We start from the raw sequence: 24,963 nt of genomic DNA on the forward strand, positions 1-24,963 counted from the left end.
TATGGAGCTGGCACAGGCGATCACTGAAATGGGTCTGTAGACTGTGCTCATGTTCAGATCGTTTGTGCTCATCCATAGCTAAATGACTGGAAAACAACAGCAACTCCCGTTTTAGGCTGACCTGGAGAAAGCCAGTGAGAACTTCCCATGTGCATTTGGGATCCCTCCATGCTTCTTTAGTGAAGGTGAATCTAAACACTTTTCCTGTTTTGGAAGAAACCTGAATTTGAATTTCAGTCTTTCAAAGTACATATTCTTTTTTGGGCCCTGGGTCACTCGTGCATGCTTGGATGAGACATTCAATTGTTCCAAGACTTGTCCTCCCCATCGCTAAAAGACGAGCACTGCCCACCCTGTGGGAACGCTGTGTGAAGTGCTGGCAGTCAGAACTAAGGAAAAGACATCTTTTATAAAGCTTTTGGAGATGGCTCATATAAGAATATAATCAAACCCTAACATATGCCCAGAGATTATTCAGGCATCTGCCATGCACAGAAATATCTGGCAGAATAAAATTCATCTAAGTCCATAAACGTGATCCCAACAGTAACTGAGGCAACCAGTAACTCACCACTTCTATGCCGAAGAATCTACAACCACATCAAATTAGAGATGAGGGAGAGCCTGGGCCTACCTCTCCCCTCCAACCACACTTGGCCAGATGCTGAGCCCCACCTGCCAAAAGGGTTTCCCCAGCTACAGCCACTTTCCTATGGCCCCTGCCATGGAAGGGGTGGCCACTCTTGCCTGCCACTAGAAAGATGGGATCATCAGGCATGACCTAGACCCATGTTTTCAACAAGCATGGAAAAAAAGGTCACTATTTTAATTGTCTTGGTCCTAGGTATAGGCACACATCTAAAAGGCAATGCTTCCCTCTGTTATGTCTTCAGCTGCGCACTCACACATGGCTGTGTAGGCAGAACCAGCTACTCCCATTGCAGCTCGGGGCTTTGAATTAGCCTCCATCAAATGACATGGAATAAAGAAAGCCAAGCTGGCTCCTGCAAGAAGCCGAGCACCTTCAGTTCCTAATGAGCTTCAGAAACCTAGAGAAGGCGTTTTGCATTCACTAAGGAGAAGGTAATCTACTGTAAGTTATTGTAATTAGTTCTTCAAGTCCTAACTTTCATCCATGGCTTTTTCACTATATAAATCAGGTATTAACATTTAAATAAAAATCAATATATTCACTTTTGTCATTTTGTATTAGTAGAATCCAACTTCATGGATTAAAACTGATGAAACAGATTTTATTATCATTTTAGAAGATAACTTTAATCTTTATTTTGGTGTGTTATCTTATTGATGAGTTCAATATGGAAATTTCAAGTAAATAATGAGTCCAATGTAATCATTTTGTATAAAACTGTATGAGAAATATGTTCTAAAATGAAAATGTACTAACATATTATCTCCACATGTCCATTTTTTAAAAGAAATTATAGAATTAAAAGGAAATAAAGATTATTTCTTATTCATATTAGGCCTGACTCCAACACCGGTAATCAGATTGACCACTAATTAGCTCCACAAATACTTTTCTTGTACTCAGTGGAAGTAGTTAGGTAGGCAAATACTGCTGAGGCCTGGTAAAAGTGGGAGAATCTGGGTTTCTCTGATTCAAGGGTTTATTATTAACAAAACCCTCAGTTACTCAAACCCCACAAAATGGTTTCAACTGAACAGTCACACCACTAGTCGGAGAAAGGCACACACGTGATAAAGAAGGAGAATGAAAAAGCTCACTGACGTGTTGATACGCAGCTGATAAGGAAAACAAAAACCCACTTAAAAAAAATAGCAGTTGAGCTTTAGTTGAAGTCAGAAGCAGCATCTGGTCTCTCTTCTCTCCCAGCATCAAGATGTTTGCAACGATGCTGAAGATATTTCCAATCCTAGCCATCCTTACAGGTAAGAATAACAAACTGATCGCAAAACTAGCACTGGAATAAAGGAGCTTGTTTAAGTAAGAGAGCAGGTGAACCTGACTGGGAAACTAGGAGAACATTCAAGATTTATTTAAGGATGGGCTGAAAACCATGGCTATAATGCTATGCTACTTTGTGGAAATCAGCAAGCTGATTGGCAAGAGTTTTTTGCTCAAGAAGAGAATTTTAGCTTTGGTAAATTAATGCTTTGCTCTAAAGCCAGGAAGAGGCAAAGAGCTCTCACGTAGAGCATTAGGGTCTTTCAAGCGTTCCAAAGTTAGGTTTTCTCACATTCAGCTTCTGCCTCCCCTTGATACTAGCCCTGGGAAATGCTGCTTCAGTCACATCCCACCAAAAATTTTGGGGGATGTTTAACTATAACCATGCAAATAATCCTTCGGATTTCCCTGAAGTTAAGTGAGGACATAATACTTTGTAGTATCCAGTAATTCTATGGTATATTAACGATTATATATTATTCATGTTTCAAGGACATTTAATTGTGCTAAGCTTTATTTTTAATATATACAGAAGCAGACATTTTAAGTCTAATGCTTCACGGAGATCCAATAAAGAAAATGGAAGTTAGTTTCCACATTTCCTTTTCAAGATGGAATTAGCTGGTTTGGATGCCAGAGAAGTATTTTTAATAGTTGCTCCTGGTGTTTCAATGTTATCTCTCTCACACACACATATACTCCACAGATTTTTGCCTTAGAAATGAAAAGTAATTCAGTGTTAGTACGAATACGTTTCAAAACAATGTCCTCTAATTTTAAAATTCTGGATTTCAGACTAGCAGTGTGTCCGTACTGATGGGTGCCACTGACTGGGGGTTTCTGTAGTGGCTAACTACTTTGGCTTTCAGCAAACTTGGATTTACTTCATGAGGGTTAAAAACTGCATGGAACAGTGAAAGTGAGCTATTCCCCATTAACTGCAATAACTTTCTCTGTAGCAAGGAAGCGGTCTTACTGTGACAGTGATGAGGAAAAGACATGGATCAACTGTTTTTAATAAGTTATGGTCCTGTTCACACTAGCTTTTTTCACTGAGATACTTCTTACTGATGCACTTTTTTCACTGAAACCAAAAGGCCTGTATGTATGAAATGGGATTATGAGTTTGAAACCGTAAACAGGGGACTAACTGCAAAGCAAAACTCCCATTGACTTCCATGATGAGGGAACAGGCTCTGCGGGTCCAGTTTGCTCCATTTGCAGTCAAAAACTCCATCTTACAACTAGTGATGGCTTTAAACAGCCTCACTGGACAATGGAAGTTTGGTAGGTTTTGGTTTTATATTTTTACTAGAGCAAAGCCTATTTCAACGAAATATATCTCTTCAAAATATACAGCTTCATGGAAACTAGAATGCTTTGTGGAGTTGCTTCAGCTATAATTAATTTCTTCTGGAAAAGCTTACAACAGCCAGGCTCTGTGGCACTCCTGACTCCAAAACCAGAGAATAATAAAGGAAATATGTGGAGCAGATGAGTGGAAAATTGATATTTTCAGTAGAATGACATTGTGTTGACAGACCGTAGCTTTAATCCAGCAAAGAGCAGAAAATAAATACATCTAAACCTGGAAGTATTATTGTGGCAAGAAACTATCATCCTCTGGCCAACTCTAATTCTTAAAGCTGAGAACAGTGAACTGAGATATCTAAAATAATATTACATGGCTTTTATATTAGATCTCAGTAAGGATTAAGCTACTGTGAACTCACAGGACAAGAAGGACTTGTGGCCAGCCCTTGGATCCCCTCTTTCCCCAAGGCAGGTTTGACATATTTAGGTCAGACTCCAGGCATTCCTGCGAGGCTGCCTTTACATATAATGTAAACCTTGCTGTAGTTTAAACCCGCTAGTTCTCATCTTGGCCACCACCAACATGGGAAGCAGAGTATTCCCTTCTTCCTTGCAGCGAGCTTTTACTATTGAAGCCATCAAACAAGGGAAGAAGAGTTCAGACTCTAGCTGTAGACAGGTTTGCATATTGCAGCAACTGATGAATCTTACTTGCCTAAAAATATCAAAATAGATTATATTTCTTTAAATAATATTTTCTCTCATAGGCCTGATAATTTGAGCAAAATACTCTTTTGGTATTACTGGAGGTTCTGCTTAAAGTCTCAAAAGCAGCACCCAAGCATAAGATGCACAGATATTTCATTGAGAAGAATATTTTGTATGTTTTGCTTCTATGATTCATATGTGCAATAAGCCCACGTGAAAATTATTATTATTATAACATGAAGTTCTCACCTTGCCTGTTCTGCATAGAAAGCTTCAAAAGACTTATGTTTCCAATCACATCCAAAAGAAATACATTCTCCTCCAGAATCTTCAGACAGTAGCTTTAAAACTGGACTCAGTGATCCAGCAAAACCCTGAAATTCAGACTTATTTTTCTGACAGCTCTAGCTTTGTTGCCGTATGTGACCATGGCTAGTAACTTATATAGAGGACAGAAACACATACTGTAAGATCCTGGTTGATGCCTTTCGTTAATATGGCTGCGTAGCCAAACTGATCAGAACATTATGGGAAAGAGCTCACAAGTTACTTTTGCTCCCTTTCTGCTCTGAGCACAATAGAAATGGTTGATCAAGTTGTCACAGAATTTCTCACAGCCCACATAATAAAAGCAGTTCCAAAAAGCTTAATTTGACGTTTCCAGTGTAAAAGCATTGGAAAAGACAAGCTTCTGCATGTAAGCCCTAAGAAACCTAAACAAAAGCAAAGTAATTAGCAAAAGGAAAACGGAGAAGGGCTACTGGGCTCCAGCCTGGAGGAACCTGACAGTGCCACTGAGTCCAAGGCAGAACTTAAGAATGTAAGAAGAGACAATACTGTAGGAGATGGTCATCCATGGTAAAGAAGATCAGACATCTAAAGGAATAACTGAAAAAAAAGAGGGCAAGAAGGGTGTAAAAAAGGACTACAGACAGCTGTGAAGGAGAGTGCAAGGTGTGGCAAGCACTGCAAGTGCAAAAGAAAGGTTCTGTTTTGCCACAGGCTCTTAGTGAAAAGACAAGACTCGGCAGGTGAAAACAAGTACGTTTTTAGGAATTCTGCTTTTTCAGAACATTATTTGTTTTAAGGGCGCAGGTATTCTTGGGGGGTTTATTTGCTTGTTAGCTTTTACCCACTCCCAGCTTGTTATCACTAAAATTTCCACACAAAGCCCAAGGAAAACTGCACTGAAAATGAGAAAGACTAGACATGTCCTCTGTGTTTCTTCAATAACGCAGGGAGCAAGGCACTCCCGCACAGCTCCCAGGGTCAGCCCTAGTTGATCTCAACACACTTACTGCCCACAGGCCACGTCATCGGTGTTGTGGTGACCGTCCCTGAGAAGACAGTGAATGTCACTACAGGTGCAAACGCAACCCTCCTCTGTACATACACAAGTTCTGGACCGCTGGGAAATTTCTTTATTCAGTGGAGCTTTTACAGTGCCAAAGAGATCCAACCGGACACCGTAAGATATTTATTTATTATTAATATGAATTTACATTTAAGATACCCTTAAGTCCTCACCGAATCTTGTTATGTTTGATAGTGTTATCCTCACTACAGACCAGGGAGGCAGATAATGTTGGTGTTCCCACCCTAAAGACAAGGGACTGGGGTGCAATGAAATTTAGGGGCAGATGCACAAAGTCATATAGGCTCCTAGTTCCTACTGGCATGTCTGAACTCCTTTAGAAACTTAGGAGAAGGTATAAAAGGGATTCAGATACTCAGATGACTTGCTCCAAGTCACATAGGAAGCATGAAGCGGAGCAAAGACCAGGTGTCCAAAAATCACACAAGCGCTCCAGCCCCTGGACCACATCCCTTTTCTCATGTCTGGCAGATATTTCCTGCCATTGTGCAGGCTGCTTTCCTGGTGAGACGCCCTTGCCTATGACAATGTGTCCCCCATTTAAGGGTCAAACGAGAGCTCCTTGACTCATCAGGGGGCTCAGTAAGAGGAGCAGTGCGCAACGATAGGCTATTGGCGCAACGCGAGCAGTGAGTATTTTGGCAGGACTCTCTAGAAATTTGTCATAGCAGGAAATCTGCCACAGCAAACTTGCATTGGTATTTTGCGGCATCCCATGGGTGTCTTTGTGGTAGCAGAACAATTACAGATCAAAAGCAAATGCTCCCTGCCCTTCCTGAGACCCCGAGAGGCAGCAGAGCCAAACAGTACCTCCCCCGGGGGTATAACAAGACTGTGGGGTAGGTTGGAGTATCAGCACAGAGGCAGCATTGGGACAGTGAAGGACACTGAGAACTAGCAAGCTATGTGCTGTAACCACTGCCCAAGCCTCCCTCGTGGCCATAAAGACCTTGCAGAGCCCTGATCTGCCCGGAAGGAGTCAGGCATGGGATGTGTAGCTTCCTATTCGTACTCACACGACTGCCCAGACTTCAAGAGCTATCCATTAATCTTATTTTTTGGTGGGGAAATGAATCCATGAATCTCACTCCCAGCATAACATGCAGGGTATGAGTTCCCATCAGCTCAGTCCCGACACGTGGTGAGCAACTGGCAACACCTTCCTTTATAAGAAGAAATGCTGATTAGAAATGTTACTGCATCCTTGAAGATGACTGATTTTATTTTCCACATCCTAGTGTCAGGCTTGTGCCTGTTAGCCCATCAGTCCCTTTTCTCTCCCACTGTTTTTATCCTGTGGCTAACGTTTTTTTCCTAAAAGTTCAGTCCTCCTGCCTAGTGTTAAACCTGAGATTCAATGTAAAGCGATTTGACTTAGAAGAGTGTCACAGTCCACACTGATGATATTCTTGTCATGTTCACCAATTCCCTAATAATACTATGTTAGGAGGTTTGCCATTGCTGATAGAGTTACCTCTTCTATTTGGTTTGTCAATTATAGCAGAATTAGACTGTCTGTAATTTGCAGAATGCACAGTATGTAACATATTTGGCATTGAATTCGGCCAGTATGTAAGAAATAATAGCAATTTAACGTAAGCCAGAACTGCTCACCCTCCCGCAGTATATCATAGCCAGATAACGACTGTATCAGTGCTCAGTACAAACGCTGGGCCCATCCCAAAGTCTGACTCTAGCTGAATCCCAGACCCACACATGCACACCTTGCGTGACTCACTGTACGAACAGTTATTACTCATAATTCACTGTTTTCAACTCAAAACTATTTCATTTAATGCATAATTATTCATGGAAGGGTGGTAGCTGCCGGTTGCCTAAGCAAATTGCATATAATTTTGATCCGGTACATTATATCATAAATTTTAATCACTTGTTCAGGTGGGAAGTACAGCACTGAGACAGGATCAAGCCCATCTTCTCCAGATTGGTTAGAGCCCCTCTGTTTTACTTGCATCCAATTTTCTGTATTGCGAGACAATAAATGCAATAAGTTTTCTGGTCACAACCAAGAGAAATAAGCAGATTATAGTTGCAAGTATATATGCAAGTATAGTTGCAAGGGGGAGAATTAGACAGTTTCAAGATATCCAGGAGGGGAAAACCATTTGTAATCTGTGACCAACAATGAGAAAATACCCACTGAGGATTATAACCCTAAAATACAGTGGGTGGTTCAGAATAGGCTCCCAAATGTCAGGGAAACCTTATGGATCAATCCCTTCAGTGCTCACTCCCGGCTTCTGCAGCTCCCACTGCAGGCAATGGGAAAGCCGAGACTTCAGGCATAAGGGCTGTAAGAAACACTACTGAGAAAATTGCATCTGGTTTTCTCCCTATCTGAAACTAATTTCACGGTAAATTCACTTTCACACTGCAACACGCCGGCATTTGTAATGGATGATTTGCATTTTCATTAAATAAAGTCAGTTCAATCTGGAAAGGCCACGGGTTAGTGACTAATCCCGTTCTCCTTGAACACCGAGGTAAAATTCCCTTCACCGCAGCACCCGTTCTCCTTGGCTCGCAGGCTCAGCCAGGCTCGGAGGACACCCTTGGCTCCTCTGAGCCTGCTGACATGCCCGAAGGGGGCACACGTGTGAGGAGCTGCGGGACTGGGGCACTGCTCTTTTTAAAATGCTTTTAGCAACACACTCAGTCCTGTATTACCTGACCCTCTATCCTTTTACCACAGCAACAGCGATACCTTACCATTTTGAACTTATTCACAACAAAATTAATCATGTTAATGCAAACACTGGAAAGAAAGGACTATGACCGCTTGTGGAAAATACAGTTTAAGAAATTATACAACACAGCTGAACATGAAATTGGATTTTCAACCTCCCTCCGAACCCACAGCAACATGAGGTTGCTATTTCTGTTCTAGGCTGGTGACTTCTCTGAGTTTCAGAAAGGACAGAGTGCCTGAAAGCAGGCATGTTTCTCTCCTACAAGTTTAAACAAAAAAATAATCTCTCTTTCTACAAACCTGGCTTTGCCCTGGCTGCTTGGCAAGTTTCACATTTTAAGTTTCACATTTTAAGTTTCACATTTTGTTCCAAGTAGGAATATATGCATGGCAATGGAGGAGATTGCCAGCTTTGGCTTTCATTGTTTAAATTAAAGAATACTAAAATGCAAGTCAAAAATATATTTAATATGCTGGTAAGATGACAAAATCAACTGAATCAAAAAGACTGGCTCCATACCTTACTGAACACAAGAAAAATAGCTTGCATTTGAAGTGCGATAAAATTACTTAATTTTATAAGATATTTAGATTCATCTAAAATGTCATAAATAGACAAACATTTCCTTATAAATAGGATATATTTCCCCTGAAAATTTTTGTTGAAGATTCTGGCTCCATTCAAAATTTGCCATTTTTTTCAGCAGCCAAATGGATAATATTTTTCAAATTCCAATTTTTAAAGTTCTGCCAAATATTTTGAAGACAGGAGACTTACAATCTTTCCAAAAAAATTGCATAAAATACATCTTTTTATCCCATCTGCTACAATTTTAAATATTCCTGACACTCAATGCTAGATGTTTTGATGACCATGTTATTCATGCAGGCAGTATATTCACAATAACAAGATTAAGCAGAGGGGATGTTCTCCATAACAAATATGGAGGGGGGGAATCTTGATTTTAATAATGTTTATTTAAATAATTGAGAATATGGCCCTTTCTCTCTACTGTGGTAGCAAATAATACAGCAAATTGTAGAACATTAGAATTAACTAATGCAAATTTATGTCATTACGATACCTTTGGCTTGAAGCATTAATGAAGATGAGCTTTAAATCACTAGATTTTAGGACATAATATATATAATAAGTAGAGAGGCCAGAGGTACCCTTTTAAAAAAAATGTCAGTATTTTACACTGTTACTTGCATTATGGATTTTGCAGCGTTTTGGGATACACAGGCTCAGGTACAGCCCTGTCTGGAGTGAAATCAGTAAGGTCAGGATCAGGACTAGTGCCAGTGTTAATTTAATGCCCCGGAGTACTCAGCAACAGATTTTACCTTGCCTCAAGGTGAGGCAGTGCTGTTCATCAGTTTGAAGACCTGATGCAGATCTGCCTCCCAGCACTGACTTTGTGAAGCTGCCTGGTGTCTTTTGCGTTTGTTCTGGTGTTTTCATATCCTGTTCCGTATTGCCCACCTAACCCAGTGCTGGCGCAGGTGCTCGACACTTAAAAGTCACGGCAGTTACACTGGAGAGGATGAAATACCGCAAACAGGCTGTTCACAGACAGTATGATGAAAAGGGAGGCAGCAAACAGCGGAATGGCAGGTGTTTGCGGTGCTGTTTTGAAGGCAATGCAGCTATATATAGTGTGCGAATATAGATCTTTTTACTAATTGGAGCCTAACTCTGCTTTTTCTCTGAGAAGTTTCTCCAGTGGAAGCAATTCCCTTCATTTGAACTAAATAATGTAAATATCAACTCATGGAAAATAGGATGCCAAACATATTTTTAACTTTTTCTTCTTGCCATTTACCCCTTAGCAACATGTCTTTTTAATGATAAATTTAATTTTTAAATAATAACTCCCAGCCAAAGATCTTGAGAACTTTCTGATACTGAACTATCTCTATTTTACATACGGACAAACTGAGGCAAATGCTACTTATTCAGCTTGCCCAGGGTAACAGAGTACATCACAGCCTGGCCTGGTTCAGAAGGTAAAGTCTCAACTCCTGCTAAGATCCGCATCTGTGCTTCATTTCATGCTCTGAGTCACTCGGTTGGCCCCAGTGTAAAGCACCCAAGTAAATGTTTGAAAGATTGAAGCCTGCTGTTGACTCTGCACAGGCGAGGCTACAGCCTTGCAAAGCTAAATACAACTCCTGAACCTGACCAGGGCCACACCTTGAGCCTCCAGCCCAGGCCACCCATGGCTAAAGTAAGTGGAATTATCAGAGACTGCGTGGCTACCCAAGACATGCCCAGGGCAGAATCCTTGATTGAAATGTTAAATTCACTAGATGAGTAAAGGTCATGAATAACTGTTACTTGTAAGGGAAACTGAATTACTGATAGAATTCTCATGAAAAATTTTTCTAAATAAGAGAGAGCTTGAAATATTTGCAACCAGTGACATTGACTAGGCTTTGGTAAAACTACTGATGGGCAGTTGAGAGGGAAAGAGTGTTAACAGCATGTAATAGCAAGAATATCTTCCATTTATTTTATATCTTGGCTTTTACCCTGCCAGAGCCCTGTATTTTCCTTTTATCTGTACTACCAAGAAAGTATCACTTAGTGGATAGAGGCAAGGAGGGTTTCACTTATTGTAAACCATACAGAAGAGGAAGATGGCACTGTTCCCTCATGAGAAGTCTAGTCATGTCCCTATGCCCAGCCTTGAAGAGGCCTGATGAGCCACTTCACAAAATCGTCACAGGAGTGAGCAGACTTGTGTCACATTGCTCTGGAACAGGGGACAGGGTGGCGGAGCCCAAGGGAGGCAAGAGATGCAAGAAGAGCGATGCGAGCACAACTGTATCTGCTCTTTTCACTCTGAAACCCTGAATTCAGATTACCAGCAGTCTCAACGCTGGCACAACTCTGCTGCCCAGCACAAAGCAAGGCACAGGCATGGGTGCTGGGCTACCACGTGAGAGCCAGGGGCCAGCCAGCCCTAGAAGTGTAGGGTTCCCATAAAAACTACTGAAAGAATGAATTCCGCCCCACGTAGTATGAGTAGTTCCTGAGACCCCATCCCAAGCTTTCAGCCACAGACAACCGAGATCACGCACTGCAGGGGCTGTCAGTGCTGCGAGGGACACTGGCTTGGGAGCAGAGCAGTCCATTCCAGCCCACGAGTGAAGATCAGCCTGTGAAAAGCACCTCCTGAAGCAGTACAGGAAGATTTCCTGGAAAGGGCCTCTCTACTACATGAGCATTTTTTTTGCCTAGAAGTGATTTTTTAAAATTGAGTTTTATCTAACACTTACTGAGCAGGCACTTAAAAGGAATATCTTCATGGAAAGCAGAGGCAACACTTCCAATGCAGAGGAATGGAGACCCTGTTGTCATGTCATTGCAGTCAGAGTCGTTCCCTGGGTGTCACTGGGTTACTGTGGACTGCCTGTGGTTATCTCTGGCACCAGGGTGACAGTCTGCAGAGAGAAGATAAAATTAACCAACACACTGAAGCAGACTATAGTGAGAACGCACAGGAAAGTGAAGACAAGTCAAAAATGATCAGGTTGTAGCTGGTGTGTTTGAAGCAAACATTAGACTTCAATCTCAGTTTGACTAATTTGAGGTAAAATTTAGAAATAAGATTCTATTGCATGTCATTGTTGACAGGGGCTTGAGACATCTTCTGCAAACTGCGCTGAACACAAGGCACCCTGCCCTTGTGAACAGCACTGACGGTATTGATGGGGACCTGTGTAGAGAAGAGGCTCTTTGATTTTGGGGAAACATTTAAAGTCTCATTTAACTCTCAGATCAGCACATTTTTACTCAAATACAGCGTTCCCCATGTCACGGTATTCTGAGTATGGATGAAAATTCAGTCAATCATTGTCAAAAGATGGTGTATGTGACAGATGCACGGGGAAGATGTAGCTGGAGACACAAGGTAAGAAAAAAACCCCCACAATCTTAAGGGGAAAAAAAGAAGTAAATAGCTTCTACTACATTTATGCAACTGTGAGGTTGTAATCATATTCTGGATTAAAATTTAAAAACCAGCACATGACTGAAGATAAGATGAATCAGATGCATCATACAGAATTTTTAACACACCCTATTTTTTATTGCATTTTTGTCTACCAAAATTATTTTGGATGTAGCTGTTGTTTTTTCCCACAGCTATTCTAGGTGGCTGAACTAGCACCTTCAGGAATATTCTACCCCAAGGGTATCTGAAGGGCATGCCCACACACCAGGAGCCTCTGGGATGAATGCGAGGAAGTCTGGGTAGCCCAAATCTGGGACTATGTATTTACATAGCAAAAAAAAGAAAAAAAAAATCATCCTGGATCTCCTTTCTAGAATATAACGACATTTTGAGACGCGATGGACACAGAGGGACACTAAGCTGCCTGCTGAAACAGCTTCCCCTCATCTGTCAGCTCAGTGTCCCAGCCATAATCCATTCCAAACTCTCTTCGACTGCAGTGGGATTCCTGTCTCACCATGAAGTACAGGGTACAACCCAATGTAAATTGAGGTGTAATGGTAACTGCTGAAGAGCAGTTACACCAAATGCACTGAGAAAACATGTTTGTGCTTGATGCACTGCAGAAATTCACTAATAGTTCAGCCACAAGAATGATACTGTGAGAATGTGAAAGAGCTGCTCCTCAAGTGTTTTGCACCAGTTAAAAGCTGCTGAATGATTAATCCTCTAAAGGCTTCTGACTCCACCGCTTTCTTTTTCTACCGATGCCCAACTGTGACAAGAGGCTTCTAGTCATTATTAACATGCTCAATTACCCATGCAAGAATCCCAGTAATGCAGACATAATATCCCTACTACATATAGTCTGGAAGATCAGAGCGTTGACAAAAATGTGTGAAAAGAAGCTGTGGATGAAAAAAGGCATTTGGGGCCAGACACACGTCAAAGAAACCAATGCACGTGTGAGCATTTGCTCTCTTATCTAGCCGAGTTCAGAATCTGAGCCTTGGGCTTTAATTAACACTTTGAGTGTGCGGCATTTGTTCTCTAATTGGATGGTAAGATGCTGGAGGGAGTGATGAACATTTTTTTCCCTTGTTGTTATTTTATAAATTCTGTCTGTACTCAGGATTCAAAAAGAGATCATGATCTCAAACCAGTAAAGTTGTTAATATCCTCCGTTGCGTTTATTGGTGAGAAAGAGACTTTAACGGATCTTTTTCTAGCAGCTTGAGAAAATATCAAACAGAAAATGATAAAACAACCCAATGACGGGGGCCCCCTGAACGCCTGAGCTTTACAGCTCTCCAGGGAAAGACTGTGAATCAGATGCTTGAATACATTGGCCTAGAGAAACGTCATCGAACAGGATGCTATAGCTTTGCATCTGCTGGGGGGGGAAGTGAGAAGAGGCTGGGAGAGGGAAGACAGGTACTGGAAAGGAAGTCATGTCCTGAAACTGCTGCCCCGTAGGGAAATTAAGACTACTGTAGAGATTAAGTGGGACGTTATGTAACACATCTTCAAGTACATCTCATCTTACAATTTTGATATCCAGAGGTACTAGGCATGTACAGCAGTGTGATGCAATGACACCAGGAGATGGAGGGTGGGAGGAATATTGACCTGGAAATTATGAATAAGTCCATCCAAAGAACTTTGAAAAAAATATTTATGCAAATTCTAGTATGTATTTGTCCTGCCCCAAGAAGAAAGGAAGCAGATGGAGGCATGTTTCTTCTAATTTACTGCCTGCTTTTTCACACATACCCTCCACCCCCTAAGGAAGAAGATCTTTCTATAGAGGTTGTATAAAGAAAACCTGTAGGTGGGTTCCTCACTGTCTGCCAAACATCTGGCAGCCTTTGAAAATCCTCAACTCAGCATCAGCTTTGCCAACTGCTTCCTCTGCAGGCAAATACTTTCTTCACCATCACACTAGAAGAGAAGCAGCCCTCCCACAAGTCACACTAAAGGAGAAAAGGATGTGGTATTTCATGTACCAGAACTGGGGACACAAATTATCTTGTCTCCGGTATCTGGAGTGCATTGAGATTTCCAAGATTTTCTTCCAAACGAGTATGATCATTCCCAATTCCCTGTTCTTTGTAACCCAGCTGCCCACACACAGGTACACAAATAATTGACTCAACTGCCTTGGAAGTCTATGAGCCCAAATCAGTTTCTTGGTTGCAGCAGAAACTGTGACTGTGGAAATGCAGAGCACCTATACCGCTGCTTTGGACGTTAGTGGCTTTAGGCAGTGCCTGGCCAACAGGCAGAATAACCAACTAAACTGCAGTCCTTCTTAAGGTCAAGGAGATGTTTTCTGGGCAACTTAGCTGTTTTACTGAAACTGGTTTTTCAGATTGTGGAGTTATTAGGGACAACATTTTTAGGAGTGATAATCTCCGCTCTTTTTTCCATCAGTTGTTTGATTAGTCATCCCTGGCAGCTCCTCCCATGAAATGTGAAAAGGCACCATTATATAAAAACTTGCACGAGCAAACTAGCTGGTAAGGAGAAGCACCGACCATTACTGCATCCTCAATATTGTTCTTACACTGGCAAATCATCAACTTCCCTAGAGCTTGCGGACATAAAAATCTCATTTTTTCAAGAAAAGCATAGCAAATTTCTTTCATATTTTCTTTACATTCAAGATGTTGCATTTTAAATATATTTAACACATCAAATTAAAAAGGCTTCCGGGAAGAGTCTACCATTGACTAAATTTACAGTTTTCCCATGCAGACATTTTAGGGATATTTTAGGTAAAATGGAAAGAAATGTCAATGAGATGTATGTCTGTAGGACAGAATATTAACTGTCAGTTGCCCCAAAATAAAAAGTCTTCTATATCTTCAACAGAAAACAAGTTTTTTACTTTTGAAACTGAACGGAAAGATTTTTGCAAATATTTTCATTTCAGCTTTTTGAAAGGCACAAACATGAGTTTTTCAAGGCCAGCATAAAAATACTATGAACAAGGGCTTAAAATACCCACTTTGAGTGTATTGTTTAAAATGGGCTATGAATGCACAGCCAATTAACTGAAACATGTTCCTCTTAAATGAAATTTCCTGTGTACACAATCCAATCATACCTCTGGGACAAGATATACACCCAGTAATTAATCAGAACATTACTCAGCCTTTTTGGTGTTTACCACCTTCCTTCAGGCCATAAACTCCAGAAGCAGGGAGATAAACATCACACAGGAGCAGGAGAATGGAGAACAGGCAGGAGCCTGAAGAGGAACCAAATGCATTTCCTTACGATGTTCCACTGCCCTTATGCTCATAGTTGAAAAAAGCAACCCAGAAATATTCTGTTTAAATCCATGAAGAAAACAAATATTCTCTGCTGTGTTAACACCTGCCTCAGATTTCATAGCGTACACAAAATATTTTCTCTGCATGCATTAAGACAGGAAGAGAGAACACAGGGGATTCATTTTTCAGTGTATTGTATGAGGGCTTAGGTATGTCATTCACCCTGACTTTAGATCAAACATACCAAGGAGTGCTTACTCCTCTATAATGGTTACTGCCGTGCCCTGACTGCATTTAAGACTCGTAGGGCCAGTCCTGTTTCCCAGGACCATGTGCTGCAGCTAAGCTAGCACTCAGCGGGCAGCTTCTCCTACTGCTTACTCTCACATAAATCCCAGATCACTCTGAGGCAGACTGTGTAGAATTTAGCCCCTTTTTTCAGTAATCGGGCCTTTTAGTAGGATATAATGGGCCTGCCTCTTCTCTCATGCTGCTGCAAGTCATGCATTACTTCATTTAAGTCATTGTACAACTTAATTTTACATTAGTGTGAAGAGCTGATGGAAGCTCTTTCCCTACCCCACTCAAACATGCAATTGATGGAGAGGAGATGCAAATCCAGCCCATCACTGCTGAGATCTATACAGGACCATCAGCTTAAGAGAAGCCTGAAGTCATACACCACAATTCTTGTAACTTTGGACTCTTGCAAGGAACAGCATATAACACTTTGTTGTTGCTCATACTCAGATAAATGTAGAATGAGACAAGTGCGGCCAGTGGGTTTTTGTAATTACAGGTAGATCAGTTTTTTGATGAGAGATTTGCTTAAACCAAACTCCCTATTTTGAACGCTCTCCTTCCCTGAGGAATACCAAGGTATGTATCCAGACTCTAATTTTGCAATAGAGGTCCATCTCTAGACATTTGCAAAGCATAAAATCAGTTTTAAAACTGATGGCATTGCATGCAAACAATGGAAACCAGAGAGTCTATCTAGCTGTTCAGCCGACTTTCTAACCTAGCCTGCTGCCGTGCCAACGCTGGACCTCACCATCTACGCTGCAACACCACTTTCCCACATGTTGGCAATGCAGTAGCGTGGCTCTGATATTCAGAGCTCTGCATCAATTGTACCCGGTGTTTGCAGTCCTGGGGCAGGGAAAGATAAAGTCTGGCTGGAAATTAGGCAAAACTGCACTTGAGATGGGGCCAAGCGGCAGCACTGGAGCTGCTGGTGCTGTGCAGGCTGGGTTCTGACCTTCGTTACAAAGCCTTATCATTGCATAAACTAGCTGTGCTCTGGCAGTTTTGGGGTGTAGCTTGCCTTAAGCTAATAAAGGCTCTCAGATAACATTGCTTAAAGACTTCAGTCAACACCGTATCAGGGTGGATAAACAGAATTAAGAATAAATATTCTTAATTCAAAATGCACTCAGTTGATCTGCTAAGTAAAGCAAATCATACTTCTTGCGTGGGGGTCTGCAGCGTCCCTAAAGGCAGGGAACTTTGACCAAAAGGAAATTTTGATACTAGTCAAATGTGAATGGCATTTCATAGGAGTTTGTGGAGCTTTTTCCTACAAGCATTTTCCAGCTGTCCCCATTAAAAAACATGCTGTCAGTCCAACTTCAATAAATGCATTTGCACTGCTGATTCTGGAATACTGTAGGTAGGAATGATGTTAGACCTATTTGGATCCCAACTTGTAATTCTATATGGTTACCTTTCACCAGTTTAAAAAAATGACTGAGTATGCTGGAACTGTTCACTTTGCCCAGGCAATGGAGTTTGTGAATGCAGACACTGGGGAACACACTGCCTATGGCAAATACTCTGACATTTACACAACACTATCATTAATATCTGAGAAAAATAATTAACACTCCATAGTTTTCCACATTAGCTTTGTTTTTTCAGATCTTGGTTTCACAGCAGAGCTAGACTGGACAGAGCATGTGTACTCCTTGAGAAGTATTATATTTGCCCCAGAGCAGATGAGATCCCACAGTTCCTAAACAGACTCAAGGCCCACGTCTCAGACTGCTAACCAGGCTCCACAATGAACATGATTCTACCTCTCCTTTCAGTCAACAGACAACAGGTTTGGGCTTACAAGCTTATGAGGCCAATTCTACTCCCACAGTGTTGTTAAGTACAATTGATGCTACTAAATTCAGTGAAATCCGTCAACGTTAAGCAGCAATTTTTCACTTGGGAGGAAATGTTGCATTCCTTAGAGATGTTTATCCTTACTATGTCTTTAATTCTGCAAAAGCTTTTTTACTGTTTTGTAAATGGGGAAATTCTTGATCCCAAATAGGTGCCCCTCCGAGCACTGAGGCCAACAGGTATTCTCGACTTCCACCTATGGTATAAACTCAAAAAACCAAAATAGTTCATGACACTGTCTCTGACCCTGATTACACAAACAAGGAGAACAGCATGGTTGCTCTAATTGCATGTGATAATTCTGCTGGTGTTCTCATATGGCATATTTATTGCTTCCAAATTTACTGCCAACAGATCAGGTGCCTTGTTTGCTTAGACATGTGTCTTGTGAATTCATTTCAGTTCTCTGTTTGCTAGCTGCTGCATTTGGAAAGCTCTGCAGACATCCACTTTTTCAATGACAGGTCCATTCTTGTCACAATCTTCTACTGAGCTGCTTATTAATATCACAAACTATCAGTGCTTCAATTAGTGCCACTATTAATTGTGCATAACAGCATATTTTCACAGAATTGTCCTATGATGGCCAACGATCTCACCTTTGTTTTTGCAAACACATCAGTCTGTGACTGGAGTATTCACAGAGAGCTAGCTACTGTCTACTTACACAATTGAAAAATCCCATTTCTGAAAAGCTCGTCTTTTAAGAACCACTAGAAATATACATTCAAAGGTACCACGTTTTCCTCTCTGCTTGCTTGGGGGAGGGGGCAAGAAAGGGGGTGACGTTGCTTGGCTTAATCAGAAATCAACTATATTCCGATTATGAGTACCAAACAAAGTAGCAGTAAGACCTCTTGTTATTAAACTAACAATTGACTCTTTATCACAGATTTATTATTATTCAGGAGGCCAGTCTTACTCCTATGGCGAGTTTAAGAACAGGATAACAGCTGCAGCAGGTCCAGGGAATGCATCAATAACAATCTCCAACATGCAGCCCTCAGACACTGGTGTCTATACCTGTGAAGTTTTCAGCCCACAGGGTGACGCTGGGCAGAGTCAAAAATCTGTGATTGTCAGTGTTCTGGGTAAGTGCCTTTCCTCTCTGTCACTGTATTGTCCTTCCCTTCCCTTATCATGAAACACTGAATTCACAGTTCAAAATATGCAGGACCAGAGGGAGTAAGAGAGCTGGGATAAACAAGGCCCATGATGCAGAGCAAGGGCTCAGTTATGCGCTGATGCAGATTTTTCCCACGGGCTCTGGAGGCAGGCAGAGCCTGGGGTGCCCTCTAGCTTCCAGACAAGGCAGACCCAACACTGCTCCCCACCTGCCCTTGCCTGACCTACAAGAAAATCTTATTCCCCCATGAGCACCCTTCAGATTCACTTTGCACTTTCAAAAAACTACCTAATGTAAGCAAGTAAGCGGGTAGCTGCAACTACCCCGCTTCACAAATTATACTAACTTTGATTCAAATAAAAAGCCCTTATAGCTGGGAGTGACCAATTCTCTCTGAAGCCATTAGGATAATTCAGCCCCAGCAAAGACCAGAATATTATTAATTTTACCTAATGTTGGTCATAGTGACTTCTGTAAATCTAGGGAGAGGGAGCTGTACAGCTCCCTCATGATACGTTCCCCCCTGGGAATGGATCACCCCCATTCCTAGAAACTCTAGAAATTTAGTATGTCTTAGTAAGTCTATTTTGGATGGAAGAAAGCAATAGTTCAACCATGAACAGGCAGAACAGAAAGGATGAAAAGCAGCGGGATGAGATATTTTACTTCCTAATGAGATAAAAGTTTGTAATAACCTCATCTAATCATTGCTTTTGTATTGAGAATTCCTACCAGGCTTCAGTGACAGAAGTCAAAGTCATATAAGAATGCGATTCCAGCATCATTTGCCTATCTGCCAGGGATAAGAAAAAAACCTACGTAAACTCAATCCCTGAAAAATCAAAGTACTACTGTTAATTATCATCTAAAATTCCCCAAACAATTAGTAAATTTTGAAGTGGCTGAGTAAGAGATTGTACTTTTCACAGGAAAACCAAGAAAAGTTCTTCATTTGTGCACACAAAATTGGACTGTGTTCATTGCAGGTGTATTTCCCCTGACCGTACTCTAAAGAACCACAACAGCGTATCTATAGGTAGGAAATTAAAAATAGTAGGTGTAAGTGAAGACAGAATCTTCTCCTGTGTGCAAATTGAGGAAATGCTATCAAAATAGATACGTTTTTTAACAGAACTGTAGTTGATCTATTTCCTCCAAAACTGCAATATACTGAAGAAACAGGCCTTGACCCTCTCCCTTTATACGCAAAATTTCCTGCTGTATCCCTAAAGACAATGATGCTGCTATGCTGCTATGTGGCAGAATGGTGCATGGTGAATAGTGATTGTCCCATTATAATTAAAGTAATTGATAGTCCTCATCTCAACACCTCCATACTAATATTTACTATGCAAATGGAAAAAAATATAATAAAAATGTATCCTAGGCCATGTACATATATTTAGTATTACTCAAATCTTTATGGGAGAGCCTTTAGTCAGATCCATAAACAAGACTCTGCTCTTGGATGGAGCAGAGGACTTGGACTCGAGGTGGATGCTTGCAGCCCGGGGTGTGTACTCACGGTGCGTCTGTTCTCCTCGTTATTTTACAGTCAAACCATCAAAACCTTTCTGCAAAATAGAAGGAATGCCTGAAAAAGGCCACCTAATCTACCTCTTGTGCAGATGTGAAGAAGGATTGCCTCGCCCTACCTACCACTGGTACAAAGTAGATGAGAACACCCTCAAGCCTGTGACTGAAAAACTTAGTACGTAACTACAGAACTACCATACCTTGTTCAAGATCTGGAATTCCATAGTACCAGCCATTTCAAACACTATCACATAGGGTAGTTAACACTTATCCTCCTCTTCTGACAGTCGTCACAAAATTGTATTTTTACTTATTTTCGAATTGACTGCTAGCTTCACAAACATAGGATGTTTTTTCTATTTGTTTTAATAAAAATCGTGTGGCATGTTAAGGCCTTGGCTATGCCATTACTTTAAATTTTTAAAATGGGAGAAATGTTTATGCCTTTACATTTCCCTTCCCTCGGAATTTTGAGGGAACTTATACTCAGAATAATTTAAGTCAATTTGTCATTCAGGTGCTAAGACCTCCATCCCAAAAATCTGCAGTACCTGTTACGTTTCCATTTGTGAAGTTCCAGTGACAGTAACATCAATGTGGGTAAAACATCATACGGATTTGCAGGGTAGGGGCCTACTTGTCATGCTCTAATATACTCCTTCAGAGTCCAGTGTAGTACTTTTCAAGTAAGGTAAAAGTTTTCTATTTAAAGAATATAAAGCCCCCGAAATGAATGAATAATTGGAGAACCCTGTTTCTAATCTCTTAGTAGCTGTCAGTATTACCAACTAAAGAAAACCATTTGCCTCTACAGTGTACAAACAGTAATCTGTACCTGCTCTCTGTCACAGATCCAAACACTGGCATTCTTTACATTGGCAATCTCACCACCTTTGAAACGGGGTATTACCGGTGCATAGCCAGCAACGTCCTGGGGAACAGCACCTGTGAGCTTGACCTAACTGCAAACCGTAAGTTTAATGCATGAAAGTAATCACATATTTGATGTCTGACATGCACAGTTTGCAGGAAAGTGCTCTAACAACTTTAAAGCATAGCTTTTTTTTTCAAGTAAGAACAGACTGGACTTCGGAGAGCTCTGGAGTTTTCATGCCCAGAATTTACACTGACCTAACCACTGATTTAACATCTCCAGCTTCATTTCCCACTGGGAGCAGGAGCTGAACCTGGCTCTGACTGCAGAGCCTTTCCTGAGGACCAACAGACATGGAGTTCAGAGCAATTTTTTCCAGCCAACAGTCCCACTGAGGACCCCATGCCCCTGAATTTATAACCATCACTGAAATCTGGTACTACAAGGACTGGGCACTGTAGATATGACCATTAGCTAAAAATACTGCAGTTGTGGAAAAGTACCTTATCCCTACTGCCCTCAAGCCGTGATCAACCGCACCCTGACTGTTCTCAAGCAGTGGTCAACCACGTCTGCATGCAGACTTTTCATGTAACCAGTAACATTTAAAAGAGCCAAGCGTATGTTGTACAACCAGCCATGAGAAACGTCCCTGAAATGACCACTCAATTACTCAGTGGTCTACAAAATGAAAATCGCAGGTCAGAGCTAGAAGCTGTACTGAAGTGGAAACAGAAGGTTTTGGGGGCTCACAAATGACCACAGCATACATTTTACATCTCAGCTGAACGAGGGAGATAAAGGCAACCTGTATTTCAGAATCTGTTTGCAAGTAGTGAAAAGCAAAGGCTTTTAACTACTGCCAGTGTTAACAGCCTAAAGTTTCCCTTCGCCAGGCATAAACATAGGGTTTGCTGGGGCAAGGAACTAACCAGCCAGAAAGGAGGCAGAAAAGGTCATAAAATTTTGCACAGTTCTCTCTTTCCTAGAGAACCTCAAGCCTCCCTGCCGGAAATACAGCTGTCAGTCAGGTTTTTAGTTCTTTGAATCCAACGCCTTCTTTCTGCTAAAGGCTCCTCCACTAAATTTCCATGGGATTTTGCTATAATAATACTTTCTAAAGTCAAGTAATCTTTCTTCCTTTCCAGATTCAGACAGTGGTATTGTTGCTGGAGCATTAATCGGAGCAGTTCTGGTAGCTGCTATCATTTGCATTATTGTCTGGGTCTTAACCAAGAAGGCAAAGAATAAGAAGTCATCAAGTAATGAGATGCAGTAAGAGTTTCTGTTCGCTTCATTTTAAGACAATTATTTCTGTAAAGCACTACTGATAATCCAGAACTAAATTAAAATGTAATTAACCATTTTCTGAAGGGTACATAATACAGGTTTTGAGAAAACTTCCAGAGTGGGAAGTTTCCAGAGTTTGCTTTTGTGCAACTTTTAAACTATTGCTCTTTTAACAGAAGTTGCCATTACCTTCTTCCCTATGTTCACAGGCAGCTACTACTTAGCATATCTAAAATAAAAAAGTGTTTTTTAAAAAACACAAACTGAAAGTGGCAAGTTGGAAAAACAGTTGTTAATATTTAAAAGTTAACAGTGACTGTTAATGGCAGGCGAAGGAAACAAAGAAAGGAATAGCAGCTAAGGGTTGCCTCAGCAAATTTACAGGGATCGTACATTACTGGATTTAAACAGAGAGGGCTCAGTTCAGTGCTATTTGAAATTACAGGACACACTCTTGGGATACTCTAAGGCATCTCAAATGGCAACAGAATGGAGCCCAGAATGTCTATTTTGATCCTGCTCTGGAAATGACTTTTCCTCTATGCTTTGGTTGCTCATTTTCCCCTTAAATTACCAAATCTTCAGAATAGGGGTAATCTCATATGCTAAACAGACTGTATTTAGCCTGATGTTAAATGTTAAAAGAATACATACAGCTGAGGCCGGAAAAAAAAAATTATGTCATTGGACACTTTCCTGTAGCACAGGTCTAAGACTTCCTGATACGGAATTCTGCTAATCCAGGCCAGTGGCCAGTCACTCATGCGCCTCATTTCTGCTTTCAATTGATGTAGCATTAACATCTAATTCAGATCCTAATAAATCTTACTACATTGATTGAATCCACTAGCATCTGATAAGATGAATGGAATTCATAGTTGCTACTAAAAATATTTGTCTAGATTTCAGCCTATTCATAGCTCCTTTCTGACTGCACTCTATCGTTAATGCACTTGAGTGGGACACCAGATTTGCATGAAATTCCTCAGAAAGCTCACACCAAAAGCAGTGTGTTTTGCAACCCCTTCTCAGACACTGTTTGCCAGCACCCAGTTTCCCATTCTGCTTTCCTGGCCTAGCGTTTAAACGTACTGAAATCCATTTTATTCTAACGGGATCACTTAAACCAGTGATGCAGATCAGTCTTACTAAGTCTGTCACTCTTTCCGTCTTGGCAGCAGTGATCCTGTAGCCTTTTCAGGTGCTCTTTGAAGACAGTCATAAGAGGGGGGTTACTGTTTAGACAACAGAACTACAAAGACTCATTATTTTCAAACACTCTGGCGTAGACGGGATTTCAACATGTGAAATCACAATCCTCATCCTGTCTTTCTGCAGAGAAATGGCTCAGAAACAATCCAATGCAGAGTATGTTCAGGTACCTAATGAAGAAAACATTCCTGCGACCACAGTTCCATCAAGCAATGCGACAAATGAATGCCCTAGTGTTGATGAAACGGCGGCCTCAGGAACACCTGAAAATGATGAGAAGCAAGAAGCGGAAAAAGAAGAAACAGCCTAGAGTTTTAATACAGTGTTTCTTGTCAGCTTTGGACCCCTTTATGAAAAAAATTGTTGTCATTGAATTAACATAGAAGCATGACTAAAACTTAAATGGGCATTTGTACTGTGAACCACTGGGCTGGAGTCCAAAAAGGGTCTGTTACACGTGCACTTTGTGAATAGCAGAAGATTTGGCCTTTAAAATTATCCAAATTTCATTTATTATTTAGTTATAATTGTACATAAATATAAGTATAAAAAGATTATCATCCACATTTATCCAGCCTATTTTGCAAAACTAATTAGGAAACGGGCTGAAGCATTTGACAAAATAAGAGCTTTCCAGTCAACCATCAGCAATGCTGTGTGTATCCACGCAGTTCTGAACCACAGCCGTCTGCTCCAGAAACAGTGCTGGCCTGTGCACCAAGAACAAGCATCATGGCCCATGCACTGCAGTGTTTAAAGGATCTGATTTTGCACGTTAGAAATAAAAATAAGTTTCATCAATGTCATCACAGTGCAGAAACAGATGTTAAAACCTGGAGCAATGAAATCTTGTGTGTCTGAATTCCACACAAAACTGGAAAAAAAGATCCTGGAAACCTTTACTGTCTTGCCGCCTGACGTGGAATACGTTTTGCTAACAGTGACCTTCTTGGCTTTAAAGTTCCCAAGGCACCAGCACTCCAGAGTTGTGCGTTACAGCAGTTCTGGTTTTCAGTTTAATGGAACTAGCATTCAGGTACCCAGTTCACACATCGATTGACTGGTTTCCAGACAACAGGAGCTGGAAATCTAAATCCCTTGCAAGGCTTGTTATAATAGGCACACAGAGTATCAGATTCCTCATGACACGGTAGATACAGCTGCTTTAAAACTTAGAAGCAAATACTGCCTAGTATACAACACACTACCTTAGATTGCTTCCTCTGCCTGAGATGATTTAAATCTGCTTCCAGGCAACTGCCCTACCCACTAAGCAACAAACTCACGCTACTTTTCTTCTGGAATTTAGCCTAGTGTAACTTTGACTGTTTTCTATAGGTGAGAGCATCAAGAGGAAAGGTGAGCAGTGCATCCACACCAATAGCCAACAGCTGAGTAACAAGCACTCTCTTGGAAGGAGAAAAGGGAATTGAACCATATACACTCTGATCACTAGACTGGTTTCCCTCTGGCCCT

The 24,963-nt window shown here is 41.1% G+C and overlaps 1 protein-coding gene across 1 annotated transcript; it reads left to right on the forward strand.

The window, feature by feature from the left end:
- The first annotated feature begins 1,865 nt into the window (after window positions 1–1,865).
- Window positions 1,866–23,797, forward strand: VSIG1 (V-set and immunoglobulin domain containing 1). The gene is made up of 8 exons (XM_074148092.1): window positions 1,866–1,914; window positions 5,260–5,420; window positions 11,850–11,957; window positions 18,342–18,540; window positions 20,131–20,286; window positions 20,963–21,082; window positions 22,134–22,260; window positions 23,614–23,797. Exons 1-8 carry the CDS (start codon window positions 1,866–1,868, stop codon window positions 23,795–23,797), a joined length of 1,104 nt encoding a protein of 367 aa, XP_074004193.1.
- The last annotated feature ends 1,166 nt before the right edge of the window (window positions 23,798–24,963 follow it).

This window comes from Numenius arquata, chromosome 5, assembly GCF_964106895.1.
Source record: "Numenius arquata chromosome 5, bNumArq3.hap1.1, whole genome shotgun sequence".
Classification (NCBI taxonomy): domain Eukaryota; kingdom Metazoa; phylum Chordata; class Aves; order Charadriiformes; family Scolopacidae; genus Numenius; species Numenius arquata.